The sequence below is a fragment of the Hirundo rustica genome, chromosome 2 (genome assembly GCF_015227805.2).
Source record: "Hirundo rustica isolate bHirRus1 chromosome 2, bHirRus1.pri.v3, whole genome shotgun sequence".
Classification (NCBI taxonomy): Eukaryota; Metazoa; Chordata; class Aves; order Passeriformes; family Hirundinidae; genus Hirundo; species Hirundo rustica.
Genome location: NC_053451.1, coordinates 40996980 through 41020198, shown reverse-complemented (window position 1 = coordinate 41020198; position 23219 = coordinate 40996980). Strand labels below are relative to the sequence as shown.

Genomic DNA, 23219 nt, shown 5'->3' with positions numbered 1-23219 from the left:
AGCTCCTGAACTGCATCTTCATATTCCTATCCCCAACATTCCACTGAGGTTAGCTCAGCTGGTCAGAGCATGGTGCTAATGACATCAAGATTTTGGGGTTAATCCCTGTGTGGACCATTCAGTTAAAAGCTGGACTCAATGACCTTTGTGGATCCCTTCCAACTCAGACCATCCTATGATTCACCAATGGGCAGCAGAGTATCTACTTCTTCTGTTTCAACAAAGAAATACAGAAAAAACCCCCACAATAATTGTGAGATATTTGGATGTGCTGGTTTTTTCTTTTGTTTTTTTATTATTGTGATCTTTTAAAATCTGTTACAGGTGAATTGAAGGAAATTAAACAGGACATCTCAAGTCTCCGGTATGAACTCCTTGAGGAAAAATCTCAGAATTCTGAAGATCTGGCAGAACTTATAAGGAAACTTGGGGAAAAACTGTCACTTGACTCCAAGGAAGAAGAAAGCAAGAGATAACTGATATAAGATACGCAACAGAATGTTAACAATTCGCTTAAAGCCATATTTCTGTTTTCCTCAAGTCTAGCTCACATTTCTAAAAAAGATTCAGAAATTAAATCATTCCAATTATTTATTGAAAAAAACACAGTGGCAAATTCTCTAGGTCTACAGTAGCGAGGCCATACCACCTCAGTAAAGATATTTATTCTTTACCTGCTGAAGAATAGTTGATCTGAGATAATTTAAATACTCAGTTTACCACTTTTAGAATCCAGTGGAATCTTGATAAGCCCAGTCAAGCAAGATTAAAAGCATAAAGCTAAACTTTTGGTATGTTAACTGTTTATTTTTGCAAATTTTCTTTTATAAGCATTCTTACATATATTTTAGTAAAGCAAAAGAGAAGAATCCAGGCTTTTATATATATAAAAAGCTATTTAATTTTTCCAGTATTCCCAACTAGCAAAAAAATTTTAAAAAGCTAACTGCCTTTCTTAAAAATGTGTAGGATATTAAAATAAACTTATGAATGTTTCCATGTAGAGATAGATATCAGGACACTCAGAGCATTGTGTTGTACTTTTCCCTACTGATCCCTGTCAGCGCTAGACTATCCTGCAAGATACCTAGGTTCCAATGGGAGTTAGTGCATTAAGAAGGAAATATTTTTCACCAAGTTTGTTGAAAAGCTATTTCTGAGGCTAGGAGGCTGGAAGAAAACCTTCTTTAATCCAAAATAATTAACCCTTGGTGTTCCAATCTGTTTCAGAATTCCCAAGTTCTCCAGCTTTTATGTCTTGAACTGAACCTCCCAAAAGTGCAGGTTAGGGATAAGGATGTAACATTTTTAATTGAGGTGGAAAATACTAAAATGTTAGGTGCAAACCTTTCTTTGAATTCTGGGAATGTCATGCCTGGGGGACCATGTTTCTCTATGTTAAACCTGTTTAAATTATTAAATTTTCTTCGGACATATAAATAGCAAACAAAAAAATCCTGATGCAAAAAATCGTGAAATCTCATCTTCTATGGATTTGCATCCCTTTTCCTTTTTTCCGCTGGTGAAAGCTCAGCTAATGTGCTGTATTCTTTAGGTCTCTTTTAATGAAGAATCTTCACTCCATGTGGTAAGAAAAGTCCCGACCCTTTCACCCTGCCCACTGCAATGGTAAAAAGTCTCTTCCGGTTAAATAGCAGATGAGATATCCATGCCCTGTCTGGCTGTTTGTTGTGTAACAATGTCCATGCAGGACAGTCAGCTGGTTTCTGTCTTTCCAGATAGAAACAGCATAAGTTCCATGTAATTTTTCCCTTGGTTAATGCAGTAATTTGTGTTTCTCTCTTTGGACAGTCACTCACTCTGGAAGTGTTATAAACATACATTACATTGGGCATCTCTGCTTCTCTTGGAGCTTTTTTTGAGATTAGTGAAAGGGCTGTGAAAAATTGTAACATGGCATCAAGGTGTGTTAACACACCTGTAAAAGGCTTGTATGGAACAAGACATAAAAAGAGTTGTCAGTAATTGCTTTTAAAATAGCTTTTTGAAACTTATTTAATGTGGAATGTATTAGAATGTTTCTGCCTCTCTCTTTTAGGCTGGAGATTATTTTTAATGGGTCTAGATTAGTTTCCAGCTGGATTCATTAATAGTTCTTTTTAAATATTTTTTTGATGGAATCACTGTGTATTTTCAGGGAAAAAAAAAACCATATAGAATGAGTTTTGAAATCACTTGGAGACAGGTGGAGGTAGGGGACTGAGGTCAGCCTGCCCCTGAGAGTTTGTCATGCTTTGGAGGAAGTGCTTGGTACAAAAGTTCTGCCGCAAATGGAGTATGGGGAACAGTGTGTGTCCTGTGGGCCTCAGGTGTAATGAACTCAGGGTTTAGAAACTTCTGAGGCTCCTTCCTCTGAAGGAGAAGAAGGAAAGTGAGGATTCAAGTGTAGTAGAGCACAGGCAGTTGGTGTGACCTCAGGCTGGAAGGCAGAATGACAGTAACTTTACTGCATTTTGGCTCCTGGATGGTTCCTGGCCACCTCCCTTGGCCAGGACCAGCCTCTGAATTGGAGTTCCTCCTGTGTATTTTGGGCCTGGTTTTCTGAAAGAGTGGGCAGTTCATTCAGCTCCACTGAATGGCTCTGCTAGAGGCCATGCTGCCCAAAGCACATCTTCCATCTGAGAGAAGCTCTTCAGAAAATCTGTTGGTCAGAATCTGAGGTAACAGGGACAGTCAATGTTCACTTTAAGTAATCAGAAGTCTTAATTTTTGGTCATTTTAATACACAGTTTGGTTCTGTTGTAATGCTCTTTGATGGTAAACCCTCACTCTCCATAAACCTAGGAAAAGGAAATACATATACACAGTTTGAGATCCAGGCACTTTTAAAGTGAAGATTTCTATAACAGAGGTAAAATGTACACTGTGAATTTGTTTAAACCCAAAATTTGATGTACCTTAAAACTATAAGATCATAATGTATATATTGTATTTCATTAAGAAAATACCTATGGATTTTTTTAACCATTGAAGATATTTTATATGTAGTTATTACTCATGGAAAAATTTGTTAAATATATTTCAAGAGGTCTATTGCCAAGTGTAGTGTGACAAGCAATGTAGTATTTAAAATGAGCACAATACCAAATATAATATCCTGATTAAAAAATTTTAAATCTACCAGACTAAAAATGCCTTTGTGATCCATTGTATGCACATTATGGTGTTTCACTGGGAACCTTTGGCTGCTCCTGCTTGGAAGACTGATATGGTAAAAAACTTTCATTTGCTAATGACACTAGTATTAAAAAAAAAAAAAAAAAAAAAAAAAAAAAAAACCCAAAACAAAAAGGAGAGTCTTTTCATACTTAATTAGCCTCATGACAAAGTATTTTGTCTCCTGTGACTGTGTCTGATGCTAGATGTTTCTGAGCATCTGCAGTAACAGATAATTTTTATCTTACATAGTTCTCCTTTTGGTTTCTAATAAAACAATAATTTGATGAGGAAGTATTTCCAGATGTTTTTGTGGATTATTAGGATAACAAGATAGTCTTGCTGCTTACTTAATTGTTTCTTTAAATTACTTGCGCTCAGCACTTCCGTTTTTGTAGCAGCAGCTTCCACATCTAAACCAGACCTGATATGAAGTATTCCCTTTATGTATGTTTTTTCCCCCAAATTCAAGCTTTCTTAAGCTCGAATTATGAAGTATGGTGAGTAGATTTTGTCATCCCTTAGAAAATCTCCTTTCTGTTCACCCAAATGTATTTCACTAAAAGTTATGGAAGGACCTGAGAACCTCTGAATGGAAGACAATGAAGTAAGAAAATCCCCAAATCAATGTCTGTCCAAGGTTTTCTCTCACTATTCTGGATAAAACAGAAACACATCTAAATATTGAGAAAAAGCTTTACTTATCATGGGGGACGTGGATTAGAGACCAATCATGCAATGCAAGCCTAAGGTACTCAAGATTTACAGGGATAGACGCTGAGAAAAAGCTACAGGATTTCAAATGAAAATTCCAACATTCCAAGTAAAAATCTGGCACATTACACCGTATTGTAGAGCGCTGAACACTACTGGTTTTAGAAGTGGCATTTACAGATCCATTTGATTTTAGATGACAGCCGTGAAGACTTAAGCAACAGAGCTTGTCTAGTCTTTCTTCGTATTCAGTGGATAGAAATGGTCAAATGCATGATTCTGTGTCATCTTAAAGTAGACAAGCCTCCGAGATGAGTCACATAGTAGAAGTGACCGTCTATCTCCTGTTACTCTGAAGCTGTTACGCTGTGGCTCTTAGCAACATTTCTATTCAAGTGTGAGAAGTCCCAGCTTGTCAGAAGTCAGCGCTGCAGCTCATGAACTCTGCAAGGCCGTGAACCATCACACATGATCATCTCCTTGGAAGAGCTTGAACTGATGAGGACAGTCACTGAGAGGGGCAGGACCTAACTTGCCTTCAGAAGAATCCAGCCCATCTCCCAGGGATGATGGATGAGTAGGGTTCTTCTTTACGCTGCACCAATGTTTCATGTTTTCCATCTTCATTAGTGTTACCGTGGGTGGGCATAAACAAAACCACACATTAACCAAATCTATCACAAATATGAGAAAAACTCTGTTACAGAGCACATGGCAACTAAATTCTTGTTTACAAGCCAGGACCTTTATGATAGAGAGAAGTCTATATCCCATGTTTTAGTACACTGGGGTGAGCATATATTTTCAGTAATATGTTTTCAAAGCTTAAAAAACATAGCTTGATATTGGCAGTACTTCAGCTATAGCAGCTGCATCCTGTAATTTACTAAGAACATGTTCTCATGACTTCTGTGTCCCAAAATGCGGTTTAGTACAACATAATCTTGCATTTGCTTCTTAGAGATTTCCCTCAGGCTTGAAACTTGTATCTAAACATTATAATTAATACATTGCAAACCACATAATCGGAAAGTGTGCTCATTTGCAGAACAGAGTCCTTATAGTATAAATTACTAATTTTTCATGTAAATATTTAACGCTTTTTAAAATTTGTTAGAAACTGCCTGGTGTGAATAATCTATCTAAGCACTTATGTTCCTGCTTAAATTTTAATTCGGCTTGTGGAAAATAGAATTCACAAAGTTTGTGCTTGGTAAACTACTTGTGCTTCAGAAGCTCATATCAAAAGAGAAGTTAATCAAGGCTGAGGTGTATATCTATATTCCATGCTCTTAGAAGGCCAGGCAATCCATACACTGTTCTTCCCTGGTGTATGAGTTACCAGGAGTTACCTCAAAATATTTTGTTTGTTCTCTTGTTTTCATTTTTGCAAAAAGCCAAGTTTCCTGTTCATCTTTCTGTTCTTGTTACCATCTTGTCACCATATGACAGTGCAGTAGGGATTAAAAAGTACAAATTTTCAGTGCTTTCTCTGTCCAAGAAATTGTGTTTTATAACATTTGGGGGTTTTTTAAGCTTTTGAATATTCTGTGATTCAGCTCCTTGACATTACACTTTGCTCCTTTAATCAGTGGAACTCCAATCAAAGTAATTGAAAAAGATCAGTTAATATTGTATGCAATGTAAAATGCAGCAGATAAATCATTATCAATTTTAATATCAATATTATTAGGCCCTTTTATATATGAACACTGTTTTGATATTTAAGTGTGCTTTATAAACAAGTATAATTTAGTAGGTTTGCACAGGGCAAAGGGCATACATAAAGTGACAACCAGTCCAAAAACTTTTTGTTTGTAGGCAAAATCTACTCACTCTCAAATACAAATAAATGTATTTTCCTACGAACCTTGTTAAACCAGCTCAAGTTTCTGTTCTCCAGCTTCTTCATTAATGCCAAGAGAAAATGATACTAATTGATTTCAACATGCTAAAATAAGTAGTTTGAGGAATTAATGAAGAAAAAACTTCAGTTCTTTCTCTAAGGGAATATTTTCTTGTTTTCAAAGATTTTGTGTAAATTTACCAGAATTCCAGTGATGTCATCAGCTTCAATAGAGAAAACCCATGGGATTTCATGAGCTATGGGTTTAGAACTGCAGTTCTAAAAGGTCCAGTTGAGACCCTCACTGAGTCTGTCCTGCCTGTAGCCCAATTTATTCAGTCCCCCATCTCCTAATGGTAAACTGAGGCTCTGCAGCTGGGTCACAGCATCCCCACTTTTGAATGGAGCAATTTTAGTGACACAGTGATTTTTTTTTTTTTTTTTTTTTAAACACATGCAGCATGGGCAGTAGATTTTACAACTTAACTGAATTATTATCCATTAAACCTCAAATTCACTTGTTGCATTAGGCAAACACTGAGATGTTTTTATTTAATGCAAGTGAATTTTCTAATCACCAGCCAAAATTTAATATGAAGGAAGTTGTTTTGGGGACAGGATCCATATGGACGATCCCAGTGACGGATCCTCACCTCCCTGCTCCAAGTTCATCTCACAGGATAGTGGCATGCCGTGGTCCTTAGGGGTTGTCTTAGGAGCTTGATAGGCCAATAATATTACACACAATTGAAAAGAATGAAAATTCTTTTTAACAGATGCGCCTGTTGCCAGGCTTGCTTGAAATCACTTCAAATGCACGTGCTTGGTTGATTTTTATACAGAGAGGAGTACCCGAGCTGGAGAACTGCAGTCAGTGTACTGCAGTAGCTCTAGTACAAATAACTCTCTTTCTTCTGGAAAAAAACCCCAAAATAAACAACCAACCAACCAACCAAACAAACACAACAAAAAAACCCCACCCTTGATAAATTTGGAAACAGTCTTAGGGACTGCAAGGTTGACACATACTTGCCTCCCTATAAACTGTTTATGCTTACTTAATCCTTCCTTTCATCTAAATCTTCTTTTGAAAAGCAAATTATTAAGGTTACCCATTTATTTTTAGGTTTATTGCTTTACATAGTTGGTTTAGGCAGGAATTCAATTTTAACTAAAATAAATATTTTTCAAGTAATTGTTTTCAATATCTAAATTTTATGGTGGTGTTCTAGCATAGCCAACAGCTCTTAGCCAAGAGTTTGTCGTCCTGGGTTTCCTCCATGCCCGATGAATACCATCGGTTGATGCAGCAAAAGGTAAAACTCTCTGTGTACCTGCAGACCCCAGGATGCAGATCTGGTAACAGATAGTATTAGATATCCATCTTTTTTAATAGATTATAGCAAAAAGAACATGGAATTTCTGGCAGGCAAATTGTGTTTGCATTCACAGGATACATTGTAGAAGAGCTGTTATTCCAGACTTTACAGACTCAATCATTCAAGTGACTTAGAGTGAATTTTCCTTCCTGTACACTTAAACAATTCCAATTACCTTTATAATGGGTCTGAAAAATATCTGTATGCACCCTGTTCTGTGTGATACAGACCTGCAGTTGCTTCTTTAAAGTAAATGCTGCATAATGGTAAAGGTGAAAACAACCTGGAGAAGTTAGTCTTCAAATGAAACCTCAGCTGTTTCTTAGTTCAAGTAACTTGAGAGGTAAGGGGAAACAAGAGGGACAATGTTCTCATCCTAAAAATTGTAAAGCAAAACATAAGAATAGTTCCAATATAGCTGAAGTAGCAGTAACTGTCTGAAAAACAGCTTCTAGCAGCTCCTGAGGTTTATGGTCCACAAGACATGTCAGGAGAGTTAAACACATAATTACTTCCTTGGCAAAAACTGCCCACTGGTAGGGGCTGTTCCTCTGTGGACAACAGGAAAAGGAAACATTGGCAACTTCTCATCGACTTAGCTGAGTTGCAACACTTTTTTTTTTTTTTTTTTGTAGTGCTATACAAAATAAATATAGCTACTGTCTGGATCAAAGAGAAGATTTGCTATAGCCCAGAAGTATATCAATCACATTTTCTTCAGTATATGAGAACTGCATTCCCTCTTGCTGCACACTCACTGTCTGCAGTAGTCCCATTAAACTCTACCTTCTGCTAAGTTCACCCCTGTAAATGTCTTAACTGGGTATATAAATGCACTAAGTATCATTCTCTTTCCAATAAGCAAATACTTTACAAACATTTTATTTTCCAACTGTATTTCCTCATTCCTTCTAACCTTTTTCTTAATAACACTTCCAAGTGAGCTTGAAAACAATACTGTCCCACAGCAGTGCCTTGGCAAACATAAACTCTATACTGTGGCCAGAGGTTTGAATCAATAATTAGGAAATAGGTTAATTGATTCAGTAACCATTATCATATCATATCATATCATATCATATCATATCATATCATACATCATATCACCATTATAATATAAATGTACCTCTAAAGTACATTTATTAAGGTATGACTAAATGAATTTACTGCATCGGATTTTCGGAAATCTTTCTACAAAATGAGGAGGAAACACAGAATAAATGCACTTGTCTGAGCAAATCAAATTCTGGAAGTCAGAACCACTGTCCTCATTCTTATTTCTTGTTTACATTATAAAAGGATTTGGGTATTACAAACGGACTTTAAAAGCCCAGTTTCTGCTAGGAGAAGTTATCTTCAGCCCTAACAATGACTGTAAACAACTGTAATATAGATAAATCCCCTTCAGCAAGTTGCAGCCCTATAAAATTCAAGCCCTGTATCCCAGTTCATCTTTTACTTGCACCCTCAGGTTGCAATAGCAGTTGAATGCAATGGATGTCCTGCTTGGGCATCACTATAAATAAAATGCATCAGCCCCTGGTGGTCTGGTGGCTCTCTCTCTCTCCCTCTAGGGTCATGAGCTCCACCTTCCTGACATTGTGCCTGTAACCTGCCTGGCAAGTGTGAACGCCAGGCCTTAATGCCAGCTGAAACCTGCCTCCCCTGGAGATTGGCTGGGTGAAAGTGTTAAAAAAGCCGGACGTGGGGGCTGACTGAGCTCACATACACCTTCAAAATCGGTTCAAGACAGTTCCTAGCTGAAGTGCCTATGGACCTGACGTGGGAATATGATGTTCTCCTGGCCTGAGGTCACTGTCGTAGTGCCCACAGCACTGTCATTTGACTTCATATGGCTCGCTCAGGACAAATAGATTGGTCTGAAAGCCTATAAATCAGAGTAAGGCCTTATCAGCTATACAGGTGCAAATATTGCAGCTCTAAGGGCAGAAATGATGCCCAGAGCCTCAATGCACATGCTTTGGGTTATGTGGGCCTGTGTGAAAATGCAGTATGAGTGGAGCTAATGCTTCCACAAGTTCTCTCCAGGCATGAGCAAGCTGCTTGACCAAGCCAAAAGAAACCACAAGGAAGGCACCACTTCCAACAAATGTTCTAAACAATCTGTGTTGGAGTGATTATATTAATTTGCAGTATATTTTTCTGTGTATGGTTTCTTAAACAAAAAGGACACTATGTCTCTTTTGGAGCTGCCTAGTCTAATAACACCCCTATTGTATGAGGGTCATGGAAACTGAAGTGAAAATTAAAACAAATCTCTGTTTGAATTTGTATCAATGTGGTAAACTTTAAGGATCAAAGTGAGAAAAAAAAAAAAATCAAAAAATCAGTGAATTCTAGACCTGCAATTTTCAAGGCGCTTGCAAGAGCACGATCCACCACGCTGGGGCAGCAATGCCCTGGGTTTGCTTAAAAAGCAGGTGATGGACAGGCTGTGCACAGTCCTGCCAAACCTGCGCTCCCATCTCACTGAGCAGGGCTGGCAAAAGGCTCACACGGACACAAACACACAGGCTTTGCACTGCCCTTATCCACGTGTGTTCATGTAAAGGTACACCCGTCCCACACATGTTTATGTGCATGCTTGTATCTACCACACATGTATTATACCTACACAAATATTATACATGTATAACACATACGCACGTATTGTTAGACACACAGACGCCAAGCTTATCTGATTTTTACAGTGCATTGGGCATTCTCATACAATCTTTCCTGTAAAACAGACAGTCAAGTACAACAATGATGGCAGTAAAAATCCTCAGAGGCTGTGGAAATAATTTCATATTTACAGCTATGCATCGTGATCACACCACAAAATTAAGGGGCCATTGACACAAGGTACAGGACAGTAAAGCTGGGTCAGATATTAGGAAAAGTATTTTCCCACTGGATATGTTCAAACACTGGCAGAGGCTGCTCACAGACACTGTGTAGTCTTAATATTTTCAGATTTTTAAAAAATGAGTGGACAAAGTTGAGCCACCTTAACAGAGTTTCGATCTACTTTGACCAGGAGGCTATGAGCTATTGCACTTCCTTCACAACTAAAATATTCTGTAATTCTATGTCTTTGATTATTATGGATATTATGGATAACTTTAAACACATTTATAAGCTTCAGTAATTGAATGTGTTACCTATAAATAAGCAAAGCAACTCTTTGGGATCCTGGGCTGACCATGTTTACAAAGCCTCTGGCTTGCATTCCAGAATGGATGCAAGATATCTTCTAAGATTTCACCATCGCACTTTTCCCTTGGTGAATTTGTGAAATTTACTATTTTTTATGCATGTCTTCTATGTCTGTGATTAATCACTTCCCTCTCATCTAAACACAGCAGACTTACAGTATTTGTTTATTTTATTTCCTCAGCCAGGGAAAACAACCAAGTACCAACCAGTCAAGGAAAAGCCCCAGAAAGACAAACCAGTATAGGCAAACAAACAGGGCTTATTCCTACTTAGAAAATCTTGCAGAATATAAAATTTGTATGTATCAGAAAAATATTCTAATCTGATGCAGCAGTGTTATGAAGCTACCTTGAAAATTGTCTTAACAATTCTTCAGAAAGATATTTTATTCTCAAAATGAGGGTCTGTAAAAAGTCACACCTCAGGTAGAACTTACTATGAATGTTTTAAATCCCTGAAGATAGGAACTTTTAAGTCTTAAAATGTATCTGCTGTCACTTCTCAGGCTTAGATTCCAAGCATGAAAACAACTTCACCTATTTGCACATTATCCTCTTTCTTGAAAAACAACTCCAAATTATTTTCTCTCACTTCCTACCTTGCACCGTTTTTTCCCAATAAACTCTTGGTCATCAATGCTGAATATTAATGTTGTGACAGCTGCTAGGAGGTGAGAGTTTGACAGAGCTAGTTTGGCATGGGAGAGCCGAGAGAGAGAGAGAAGCAGAGGACCTGCTCTGGATTTACAGCAGAAGGTCAAATGAGTTGGATTTTTTGTATCTTAAATGCCATGGATCACCTTTATTAGGTTATAGGTAGATATTAAATGTATTTTGATTTCCTCTTCATTCCTGGATTTGTATTAGATTTATGATTTAAAAAAAAATAAAAAATTACTGTGATGCTCATTTTCATTCATTACTTTTTCATTAATGCAAATATTTCCCAAATCAAATAGACAGCCATTGTAGTAGCTTTGTGCAGGGTTTGTGCTGTACTCTGCTCACTCAGGACGGAGCCAGGAATTTCTGAGAGAAGCCCATGAGTAAAACGGCTTCTTTGGGCATATATAATATCTGCAAATAGAACAGAGAGTTTGACCCAGCAGCCCTGGAGTTCAAACACAGCTGAGGAACTAGGCAGGACCCTGGCCTCTGACCCCTGCAGGCAGTAAATCTGTGCTGGCCCAGTGGGAGAAGGCATGAGGACCAGGACCAGTGCACGTGGCCCATGGCTGTGGCTCCCCACCCCAGTTCTCATCTGCTCTGGCTTTACAGAGGAGTCAGTGGTGATATAATCCTCAGCTCCATGTTTTTGGCTCTCCCATGATAGACTTGTGTACTGGCTCACAGACGAGTCTCATTGCAGAATAGCCTAGAGGCTTTCTTCACTTTACTCACAGAAAATAAAACATTCCAGCCACCCATTCCACTATATTGAGGCATCATAGAAATCCACAGCTTGAGCACCTTGCACGGTTTTGGACAGCATGTATTTCCTGGGGTCATGCTGCAGTAGTGGACATGGAAAACTGCAATTCTCTCAGGCTGCATTTTTGTATTTCTGATCCTCTCCATGCCACATCTGCTAATTGACTGGCTGTTGCCTCCTTTATACATATGACATCTCATTTTAATGATCACTGTCCTTGTGACTTATGTTTATTTGTCTTATATCTAGTTTCTTCTCTCTGGCACATCTCCAGTCCTAGCAAGGTCATGAGGGTTGAATTAATCCAGTGTCTGGATTTTATTCTGCAGAAGAGTGATGATTACGTGGCATGGCCTTGTGTCTATTCATTTTCTTTCCTTACTCTTAAGCCTTGACAGGCAGAGGAGTGATGTGAGTAAATTGACCACAGGTTTTCTATGCCTGCTAAAAGATGAGCTGAAACTACCAGTTACCTGGAAAAAACACAGCCATTTCTTGCTGCATAATGTTTTAACACTTTTGTTTTTATAAGTAATTTTTACTAAAGCCAGTGCTGCAATCTGCATGCTGAGAGAAGGCAACAAGCAAGGAGGTGACCTTTGAGCAAACTTTGTGACTTATCTCTCCCCAGGAGCTTTGTATCTAACTGCAGATAAAAAGGCTTGGGAAATTATATGGGCTATAAGGAGGACTCAGAAGAACAGAGTAAATGCATTTCACTATTTATGGTTGGGAAATGTTCTTGTTTTTCAAAGGTTTTGGGGAGGAAATAAGGTCTGCACATCCGCTTTCCAAGTCCTAAGTGATGGGAGCTGTATGGAACAAGTATATGATAAAGGACTTGTCCTCCCACAGGAAAACAATGACCAAATCAGTTAGCCTGGTGGAATTTTGGAAAAAAAAATCCTTTCAGAGAAATCAAGGCATGAATGTCTCATTGCTGTATTTTCTGCATGACACCAGTGCTCAGTAAGGAAACACTAAATCACTAACCACAGCTATAAACAGCAAGACTCTTCTCCAAGAGATAGAGCTGGCTTGTGTGTATTTGGTGCTAATGCTTTGTGATAAGCAAAATAAAGGGCATTAGAAGGCTTTCACTGCTGGGGAAGAAAGGTATCTTCCTGCTTTTAAAGGCTCTGTTTACTTGGAGTGTAGCCTAAGGTCTGGTGCTGCTACCAGCTTCTACCATCATTACTGCTTTCATGGCTGTTGGATTTCTAACCTTGAAGAGCCCCTGTGGTATTAGGAGTGCATTGGAAAGGGATCTGTGTGTCCTTACTGCCCAAAAGGTCCCCTCAGAACAGTCTTTGCCTGCAGGAATCCACCCAGGACTGCACAGAGGGACCTCTAGTTGCCCCTCTATGGGCTGTTCTCCAGCAGTCTGAAGGTTTACACCGAACTTCCATATTCTGGATCTATTTACTGGGTATAGCAACCAAAAAAAAGTATATTTTCATGAAAAAAACAGTATTTCTTTCATTCATATTATTACTCACTGCACTTTTATGTAAAGATCTGAGAGTATGACCTCAGAAAACACTAAAATGGCAAAGGACTGTCTGGAGAGACAACCTGCCAGTGTTCTAGAAGCATATTTTTTTCACTGAAAATGGATAGAATATGCAGAAATGGGAGAGTGAAGATTTATTATCATTCTTTATCTCAGTAGAAAACTTTTTTTCTCCTCCTGACTAGTGCTATTTCCTATTGCTTCTGTATAGCATGGGTCAGAAACTCTATATTAGATCAAATTTCTTATTGGGCAAAGATTACTTTTTTCCAAACCTCCTTTTTAACCTCCTCCTCATCTTCTTACATCATTTGTATATTTAGGAATTTGCATTTGCGAGAAATATACTATAATATTGTGAATACGTAACATACATATTCCCCATATGTGTGTATCTATACAATGTAATTTGTCTATGTGTATCTGCATCTATATTTTTATAAGAACAATTCTATATAAATATACATACTTGCTTATGTGCATGTAAAAATATACCCTTTGAATGTAATCAAATGTCTACTGATCTCAAAATATGAGGGCATGATACTTTGATTAAAAATCATTGGACTTACCTCGATTTTCAATGCTAAAATAGCAGAAGTTTCACTTTGTGGTTAATCCAGACCAGCAAAAGGAGGCATTTGTCCTTTACAGTGTGAACTAAATGAATTATGAATTTAGTGTTCTGTGAGGAAATGATTTGGCAAAATGTATCTCTCTTCTAGACTTGAAATGTTGATGTGCTTTTAGTATAGGTTAAATCTCAGAAACAGAATCCTGACTTTCTTTTTCTTCCACTATAAATCAGAAATGAAGGGCCAAATTCCAGGGACAAAATAAATCTACAGTTAAAATAAATCCTCTTTTGGTTTTTTGGGGTTTATTTTTTGTGATCTGAGACATTATTAAAACTGACTGGGACCCACAGGATATAAAATCATCGATATGGTCAGAAAAATTGTCATTAATGCTTCAAAACAGACATGGACTCTGTATTTTGGGTACTGAATAGGTTACACTTTGAGCTGACTCTAAAAGAACTGCTAGATATATTACAACTGAAAATTGAAATGGGAGCATGTTTTTTCTCATCTGGAGTTCACATCCTGTAATTTCTTAAAATATCTAAAATATCTTAAAAATAAAGCGATTTGTTGGGTCTAGGATGAGGGAATTGCTGGCAGCTACACCAGCAATCCCTCTCAGGGCCTGGTCAGAGAAGTCATAAGCCAGAAACAGGGAGGTTTATTTCCTCTGTCTAATTTGTTGTCTGTTCATGTATTTCCTTTGGGCTTCATTGGAGGAGATGTGGATGCAAGGATTTAAAATAAAATGTTGATTTCCAGTTTCCAGACCTCCTCTAGAATCCTTACCAGTTCTTGCTTCTCTCTGGGTGAATATAGGTATTATTTTTTCTCTGAAATCTATAAGGACGATCACAAGTTTCTGAAGAATTCAGTGGGAATATGACTGGAAAAAGTCTTTGATATCTACTAAACATCTGCTCCAATGGGGTCAGACTCCCACACATTTGTTATGTGCTGTGCTGCTCATCAGCTTTGCCTTACAACAGCGTATTCTGAAAGACAAAAATTGAATGTATTTTAAAATATTGTCAGCATCGATGGGTCAACAAAAGCAGTAAGCCTGCTCTTTTAAAAGCCCATAGACTGGAGGTCCACCCCCTATCCTGACATGGGATCAGGTTTATAAGTATCTTGTCTCAGTCTGCTCTTGAAACCTCAGATGATGGTGACTCCATGGCGACCATAACCCATACACCAGCTCTACTCTCTGTAAAGGTATATGGAATTTTCTTGCTACACTGTCAGGCCATGCTGTCCCAGCATTTATCAGAGCATAATATTCTCTCCCTCTTTGCCACAGTCTCCATGCATTTGAAGAAAACTGCAATTTCAGTCTACTCTTTCAAGCTGAACCACAATTCTTTTCCTCAAAAGTTATACTTTTTAGACACTTCTCATTTAAGAAAACTTCTTCTGAATTTTTTAATGTCTCAGAGCAGTTGTGTCTGTCCACCTGAGACCCCTGCCAACACAAAGCAGAGCTGTAATATGACTTCGTCTTACAGGCTCACCTTCAGATTGTGCTAATCTTTTTCTTGTGAGCATATCACAGGTGACATTCATTTAATTCCTGATCTACCGTAACCATTGGATACAATTTTTTGGGTAGAATTCCTATCTGTTCAGTTGCTTCCAGAAGGATTCTGCAGACAAATGTAGATTTCTGTTCACGTTGTAATTGAATTATATTCTCTTTGGAGTTTTCCCCAGATAATTCCTCTAATTTTTACATTTGATTCTGTATTTAGCCTGCCTTCCAGGGGCTCTTCTGTCTCTGCCAAATCTGGGGAAGGACCATCCTGAAATGAATACTCTGCTCTTTTTCGGAATTGATGCCTGAGGACTTTCCTGAGTCCAGGGAAAGCTATTCCCTGGAATAACACCATTAACTTCAGCTGGGGCCTGCTGTTCCTCACGTTGTCAGGCTCAGAGCTTGCTGCACATAAATCAGGTTTTGTGAGAGGTCTGATGATGCCGCTGCCCAGCTTGCCCAAGGAACTCCTCTACTCCCTTACAAGGCTGCAGCAAGCTAACGCTGCTCTTCTGGCTGCCTGAAGGAGGATTTGCTGCTGACCATTCTCCTGTTCCACATCTGAGGTGTCCAAGATTTTGTTCAAGTTTAAAGGGATGGCAGCTCTTTGCACACATTTACATGGTGGTTTTGCACAGTGGTGAGCACTGGCACCTGCTGCTTGAGGCTCTCGTAACTTCTGCCTGGCTCTAAAGAGAATGTACTCCTGCCCTTGTTTCTGTGTTGAAAATGCTCCATAGTTCCTGGGGAGACCAAGTGAAGCCTTGGGCAAGATTGTGGACCACTTATCTCATTGAGGAGTAGTTATTTACACATGGAGTCGTTATCTACACATGGAAAAACTACCCTCACATTAAAATCAAAGTGCAGGTTTTTTAGCTGCATTGTCGCAAGAATGCATCATGCATTTTGAAATCTTTCAAGGCTTCTCTTTAAAAAGCAGCTTAAATTTACATTTCCAGCAGCGCAGTAGAAATGGAGAAATTGAGAACTTACAACATTTATGATTATATGCAATTTTTTTGTATGTAAATTACATACAAAATACATTCAATACCATACTACAAAAACTCTCCTAGTGATCTTTTCTCATTTGTAAAACTGATCTAACTCCATCCCCTTCCTGAAAGAATCTGCAGATCTACAAGTCTCTTTCTCAGACAACTCAAGCTCTTGTGATAAACCTTAGTTCGGCTAATGCCCGAGATCTCCTGGTGCCTAAAATCACCAGATGGACTATTTGCTCTTCTGTCAGCAGCTGAGCATACCTGTGAAATTCACCCTTGACAGTAACAGAGTGAAACATTTTGTGGAGTTTCCTGTTTAGACTGGAGTATTTTCTGCCCAGGTAAAGAGAAGAAAGGCTGTCTCCCCTCTGCCACTTCAGTGGTGCAGTGCAGACAATCTTCTGTGTTTGCCTTCTGCTGTAGGTGATGAGGAAGGTGAGAATGCAGAAACAGTGTGGGAGCCAAAGCAGCTGCCACTGCACCTCCTTCCAGGCACTATTGGTGACCATGAGAAGGATTGCTGGAGATTTCCCTAGCACTGATGTCACCAGTTAACTTCATTTGTTGTCTTCATCAACATTCCTGCAGGCACTGGTACAGATGATTTCCTTCAAATACATTTTGTAATCTCCTGCAGCATGGCCTAGCCTCTCCTTGAAGCTATATTTAGAGCCATTATTCCATTGTGTTCTACACTTTTTCCCTGTGCCTTCCATTCAGCTTGACCTGAAAGGAGGCACCATAAGACACTTGTCTCTACCAGTCCCTCTCAATAGCTTTGCCCTTCTGTGCAAGCCGAATTGAGGTCAGTAGCCCTATGAAGTTGTTACAGCTCTAGCCTAGTTAGCTTTTTACAAATCCAGATAATTTCCCAGCAGAACAGACCATAGAAGTAGGGCCACAGAAAATAACATGTAATTTAAGGCATTAGATCACTCAAGAAGAGTTAAATATAGCAGTCTTGAGAAAAAAAATCTTTGCAGCAAATCTGGTGGGTTTTTTCCCCTACAACCCAGCACTGAGGATTCTTAATTTGGCAGCAGACTATGATCTATTGTCTTTTTGTCTTTCTCTGAGCATCATTCTCTGATTTCATGGTGAATTTTTTTATAATCTTTCTGAGGACTTGGGGAAGTGTTTTTCTCATAATCCCTCATGTTTTGTGGGAAAAAAAAAAAAAAAAAAAAAAAAAAAAAAAAAAAAAAAAAAAAAAAAAAAAAATAGTTCCATAGTTCACAGTCTCCCTTTCCTGATGGTACGGGTGTTCTGTGATACATTCATGCTGTTTTATTAGTTATCTTTATCCAGGTGAAACATAGAGCAGTGTCTTAGAAGTATTTTAGGAGTCTCATATTTTATTGTTTTGGGAGCTGGCCATGTTATTGGTGTGGATGCCTTCTGCTTTAGTTGACTGACTTGGCTGAGTCCCTCACAAGATTTGTATGTTGTTTTTGGTGTGGGTTTTGTGTGGTATTTTCTGCTAGTATAGATATGAGCTCTACATATTCTGCAGATTTTCCTCACTTAATTTTATGAATGAGAACTGACTGAATTTCAACTGACTCCTTGTTTTCAAAGCCTTTGGCAAATGTTCAGGTTGTAAGCTTATTACTAAATTTTCCACAACTATTAACAGGGTATAATATGTACTAACTGTTAATAAATTATATATTTAAGGGGCTTGATTAGTGATTCCTTCAACAAATCAGGATATGGATCTTGGAATTCTAGGGTTAATTTAATTTTCTTATAAATAAACCAGAGAGTGAAAATGTTTGTGGCTGATGCTAGGTAAATCTATAGAGGAGAGAAGTATAACTTTGGAGATGTTTTGAAATGTGAGGGGTGACACTACTATAGTTTTCTCTTCAGCCACATACCTGAGAGCTATTGAGTGAAATGTCACGAGAAGAGACGTAAATGTCTATTCTCATGTAAGAGCTGAATTATTTACAGAAGAAGAAATCTGACATAACATATGTTTCTACACTTTTATATCTTGTCTGACTTCAAAGAAACTAGAAAAAAGCTAGTTGGACATGTGCAGTGAAAGAAAGCATAATTCTCCTCTAGGAATGTTAATTGTGGTATCAAGTACCTCCTAGAAATCCTATACCTACTAACTGGAAGCTGACTGGTGGAAAAGAACCTGATTGACAGCAGCTGAACATGATCCAGCCGTGCCCAGGTGGCCAAGAAGGCCGATGGCATCCTGGCCTGGATCAGCCGTGGTGTGGCCAGCAGGAGCAGGGCAGTGACCGTCCCCCTGCCCTGGGCACTGCTGAGGCCACACCTCAAATCCTGTGTTCAGGTCTGGGCCCCTCGCTGCAAGAAAGACATTGAGGGGCTGGAGCGTGTCCAGAGAAGGGCAACGGAGATGGGGAAGGGTCTGGAGCACGAGTGCTGTGAGGAGCAGCTGAGGGAGCTGGGGGTGTTCAGCCTGGAGAAAAGGAGGCTCAGGAGGGACCCTATCACTCTGTATAACCAGCTAAAAAGACGGTGTAGCGAGGTGGGAGTTGGTGACTTCTGCCAGGTAACAAGTGGCAGGACAAGAAGAAAAAGCCTCAAGTTGTCCCGAGGAGCTTTAGGTAGGGTATTAGGAAAAAAAGTTGTGGAAAGGATTGTGAAGCATTGGAACAAATTGCCCAAGGAAGTGGCTGAGTCACAAGCCCTGAAAGTTTTTAAGGGATGTATAGCCAAGTTTCTGAGGCACAAGGTTTAGTAGTGGACTTGGCAGTTATGAGTTACTGTTTGGATATCATGGGTTTAAAAGCCTTTTCCAGCCTAAATTATTTATATGAATATATGATTCTGTGGAAGTGGATTAGCTTGGCCATCTGAGGGAGAAATGCTAGTAAATTCCTACCATCACTCTATCTGCTTAAGGTCCCTGAGCCCAGGTTTAGCAGCGTCTCCTAGTACACAACAGATTTCTCTAAGGCATTAAGAATCCATTCTTTGCCTGCAGGCTCAACCTGTCCAGCTGTTGTTCCTCCTTGGCCAGTTGGATACTAGATTGTACGCAGTTCTACTCCAGATTATCTACTCCAGATTATCTACTCCAGATTTCTTAGCACCAACAGACTCTCTCCAGTACAGCAGTCTCTAGAGATACTTTAACCAGGAAGAGAAACCAGAAAAGAAAATGCCTCTCTCTAGTTCTGTTTTCTTGGGCGTGTGACATGGTAAGGATGATATGTTCAGAAGTGTTTATTAAGGCAAAGACAGCTTTGGAAGCCATCCTCTCATAGAGTGGATTTGAAACTATTTGACTTGGATAGCATAGTATGAATGCTGAAAACCCGTAAATATGTCACCAAAATCCTTGTGAATAACTTGCAGATAATGCACAGTATCAATGATATTGGTGAAAACAAATGGTTATTTTTTAAAAATACGTCTCTAAAATCATCTTCTTTCAGGATTAGGACACAGTATTTTTGGCTTAAGGCTATGGAGCACATAGAGACATGTGGCTTATACAGGGATATCAATGCTTTTCTCAGATTTCTGTCACATGTTTTAATGAAGAAAGACCCATCTGGAGATGATGGTTCCATCAGTTCACATCAACAAATACTGAGAAAGATATTCACAAGTCCAGTCAAAGCAGTATTCTCCTTTTCATGATCTCTGCTGGCACAGTTGATGAGGCAAATGCTCAGGAATTCATGTTAAAGAATAATGTGACACTAAGAAGGTCTTGCCTCTGTAGACAAGGGACATCTGTTATCTCTTTTTATGCAACAAAGGCCACAGACCAGTTAGGAGCCACAGATGATCTGAGGAAGAATGGGTTAGCCCCCAAACACCTGAGGTATCTGAGCATCTCACGTACCTAAGATTCTACAAAGCTACTGTGCTAGCAGTGATGGAATCCTACAGCCCATGAGCTGCTCTGGGACTTCAGAAATACTTAACCAGAAATCACACAAAGTAGAACTACTACACAATCACTGGGGAGAGCAAGGGCTTTCTTGTAGCTAGGGTAGATCTGTATGTGGTATGTAGTAAACTTGGGTTTGAGCCTTGTTCTGTCTGAGTGCTTTCGACCCAGGTTTTCCCCATCCTATGCTGTAAGTAGAGGATAACTTTTCAGGTATTTGAGATAAATGCAGTCCAGTAACTTCTCTTATATTCATCACATCAAACATTGGTACTCACCAGAGCAGGAACCTGCAAGAGCATTTAAGTTTCACCTCCTCCATCTGAAATGAAGTCTTTGACAGCTGCCGGGGTTGTTCGGGCTCAGTTGCTCAAGTATCTAACTCTCCTCAGGGATGACTGACCTGGAGATGAGAGTACCCCAGACTCAGCCTCCCTCTAAATGCTGTTCATCTCAGTGTTGTAAACCTAAAGGACCTTTAAGGTTTGGCCCATAATTTGTCTTTATTCTTTCCTCACAGACATGATGGAGTTCCTATTTCAAAGCCCCAGGTGTTCTGATGAACAAAGGATTCTTCTATGTCTGTGAAGGGCTCAGCTATTGTAGTAACAGTGAGAACAGGGCACAGAACAGCAGTTACTACATAACCATTTACTACAATGGCAGAGGGCACTGTGGGTATGTTCAAAAGCACTTCAGTTTATCTGAGGGCAAAAGAAACCATACCTCTTGAAAATTCTAGCACACCTCCCTAATTATTCCAGAGCACCCAGTTTCATATGTGATCAGGTTAGCTTGACATGCCTTCTGGAGACCAGAGAAAAAGATATACTGATCAGCCACAATAAAAGTTACTTAAGAAGTTCTTAAAGGGAAGTTAGACTGACAAAAACAGCAGCAGGGTGCTTGAAATCTCAGAAGTGGACTGTGAGGCATTACACTTGTCATGACTGCAAACTTCAGTTAGGAATTTGCAATGCTTAAAATAACGCTAAGAAAAAAAAATGAGTTTTTTTCCTGATTTTAATGAATGCAAAATTGTTAAAAGCGTAGTTTTGGCATGGATCATCCTCAGAAAGAAATATAACTGTTTCTGAGTCTCTGAATAGAGGTACGGAATTCAAAAATTTAAGCTGCAGGCTATGAATATCTTTAGATAAAGGCAAATGTGACATAATTTGTGCCTTACAGAGCTGAATCTACAAACCAGTGATCCAAGAGAGTGACTTCATTCTTGGCACTAGAGCAACAGACAGCCAAGCAACAACAACTAACCAACTTTGTATTACTTGTTTTGATATCAGTGGCTGAGACTGAAAACATTCTAAAAACATCCCTGGAAATTGGAATTGCTCTGTTTTCATTCCTCATGTCTTTACAGGGTCTTGATGAAATGCAGAAAAGTAATCTGCTCCACAGACAGTGGTTTGGGTCCAGGCATGACAGTATATTCCCTCCCAACCATAAATATTTTCTCACAGATGAGGGTGATCAGGAAAATTGCCTACTAGAACAGAAGCCTCCTGTTTTCCCATCTCCATGCATGTGGGTGAAGGGTCCAAATTGTAAGCCTTAAATCTACGGTGGGAGTTAAGCCTCCAGCAGGTTGACTCAGCCCTTCTTCCACCTGAGAATTTTTATTTACTTCCCACTACCAAGGAAAACCACACAAAGTAGCATCTGGGGCTCGTGGGTCCCAGTGGGTGTCTCGATCACTGGGAAGCCAAAGAGCAAGACTTATGTTTAGTCACCTGAGACAGAGTTTCATCTAAACCTGAAATTAAACCTAATTCTTTAAGTTAAAGTACTTAAGGATGTAGAGTCTGACGAAGCAATCAGATCTAGGAATGTGAAAAAAACATAAGTAGTTTTACAATTTCCATGTAGAAAACAACCAGGAAAAAGCAAAAAAGAGCACAGATGAGTAAATTACATGTACTTCAATGTGATAAACTGTGATAAACCGTGTCTTCTTGGCTTTCATTGAACAATATCTGTCTCCATCACTGCAGAAGGATGAGGGTGAGCATAAATAAGAATAATTTAGGTACCTCACAGCTTTCATTGCAGTATTTTTAGGATTTCATAAACCTGCGGTGGCTCAAGAAGACAAACACAATTAAGGGTAAATGTTTGCAGTCCAAATGCATAACCACAAAAAACAAATGGAATATGAAAAACTAGCTTGTAAGAAAGTAATTCTTTGCTTCTTAGCTTACTTTATTTTAGTAATATAAATTATTTCTGGGCAGTCATCTCTGAACTTATTGCCAAGCCATCAAAGACAGTGCCCAATGGATACTTCAGAAAGCTCATTCTCTGGCTGACAGTGATGCACAGAGGCACAGTCAGGCAGAAAATTCAGAATGAGAGGAACGTGTGCATTTTAAAGGCAGTGGCATTTGATTTCCACGTTCTCCTTCTTATGTCTCATAAAGATTTCAAGCATTTTTCTTAACCTTCAAATAATTCTTGCTCTGGAGGAGAAAAAAGGAGAATGTCTCTGACGAACTGAAATTCACTGGAAAGTTTGTTATCACAGCACCCTGGCTTTGTCCCTATGTGCAGCTGGCCATGTCCTTACCTGCTGAATTTTGAGAGCCGCTCTTGTGAGCACAGCTGCAAGTGTGTGCAGGCCAGTACCAGTCTGAGCAATGCTTGATAAAGTATAGCCTGCTGGCCTCCAGAAACTGCTGGAATTGCTTTGCTTATTAACTGCTTCTCACAACATATCTTCTGGGAATCCTACCTCAGTGGCATAATCCTAATAAATTTTTTATTTTATTGCCTAATAAAAGGGAATTTAAAGACCATGTGGATCTGTAATTGAAGATTCTAGGCTTAAAGAGAGAACAATTTTATGGAAGTACAAGGGACATGGTGTTTGTTATGAGAGCAGAGCCTACCCACATCATAATTTCTGCACAGC

General features: G+C 39.0%; 1 protein-coding gene across 1 annotated transcript in view; it reads left to right on the top strand.

Moving 5' to 3' along the window:
- Window positions 1–3016, top strand: part of TRPC6 (transient receptor potential cation channel subfamily C member 6) — a 79342-nt gene extending 76326 nt beyond the window's left edge. Inside the window, exon 12 of the mRNA XM_040055288.2 lies at window positions 325–3016. Within this exon, the coding sequence (XP_039911222.1) occupies window positions 325–476 (152 nt within the window). The 3' untranslated portion in view covers window positions 477–3016. The remainder of the gene's footprint in view (window positions 1–324) is intronic.
- The last annotated feature ends 20203 nt before the right edge of the window (window positions 3017–23219 follow it).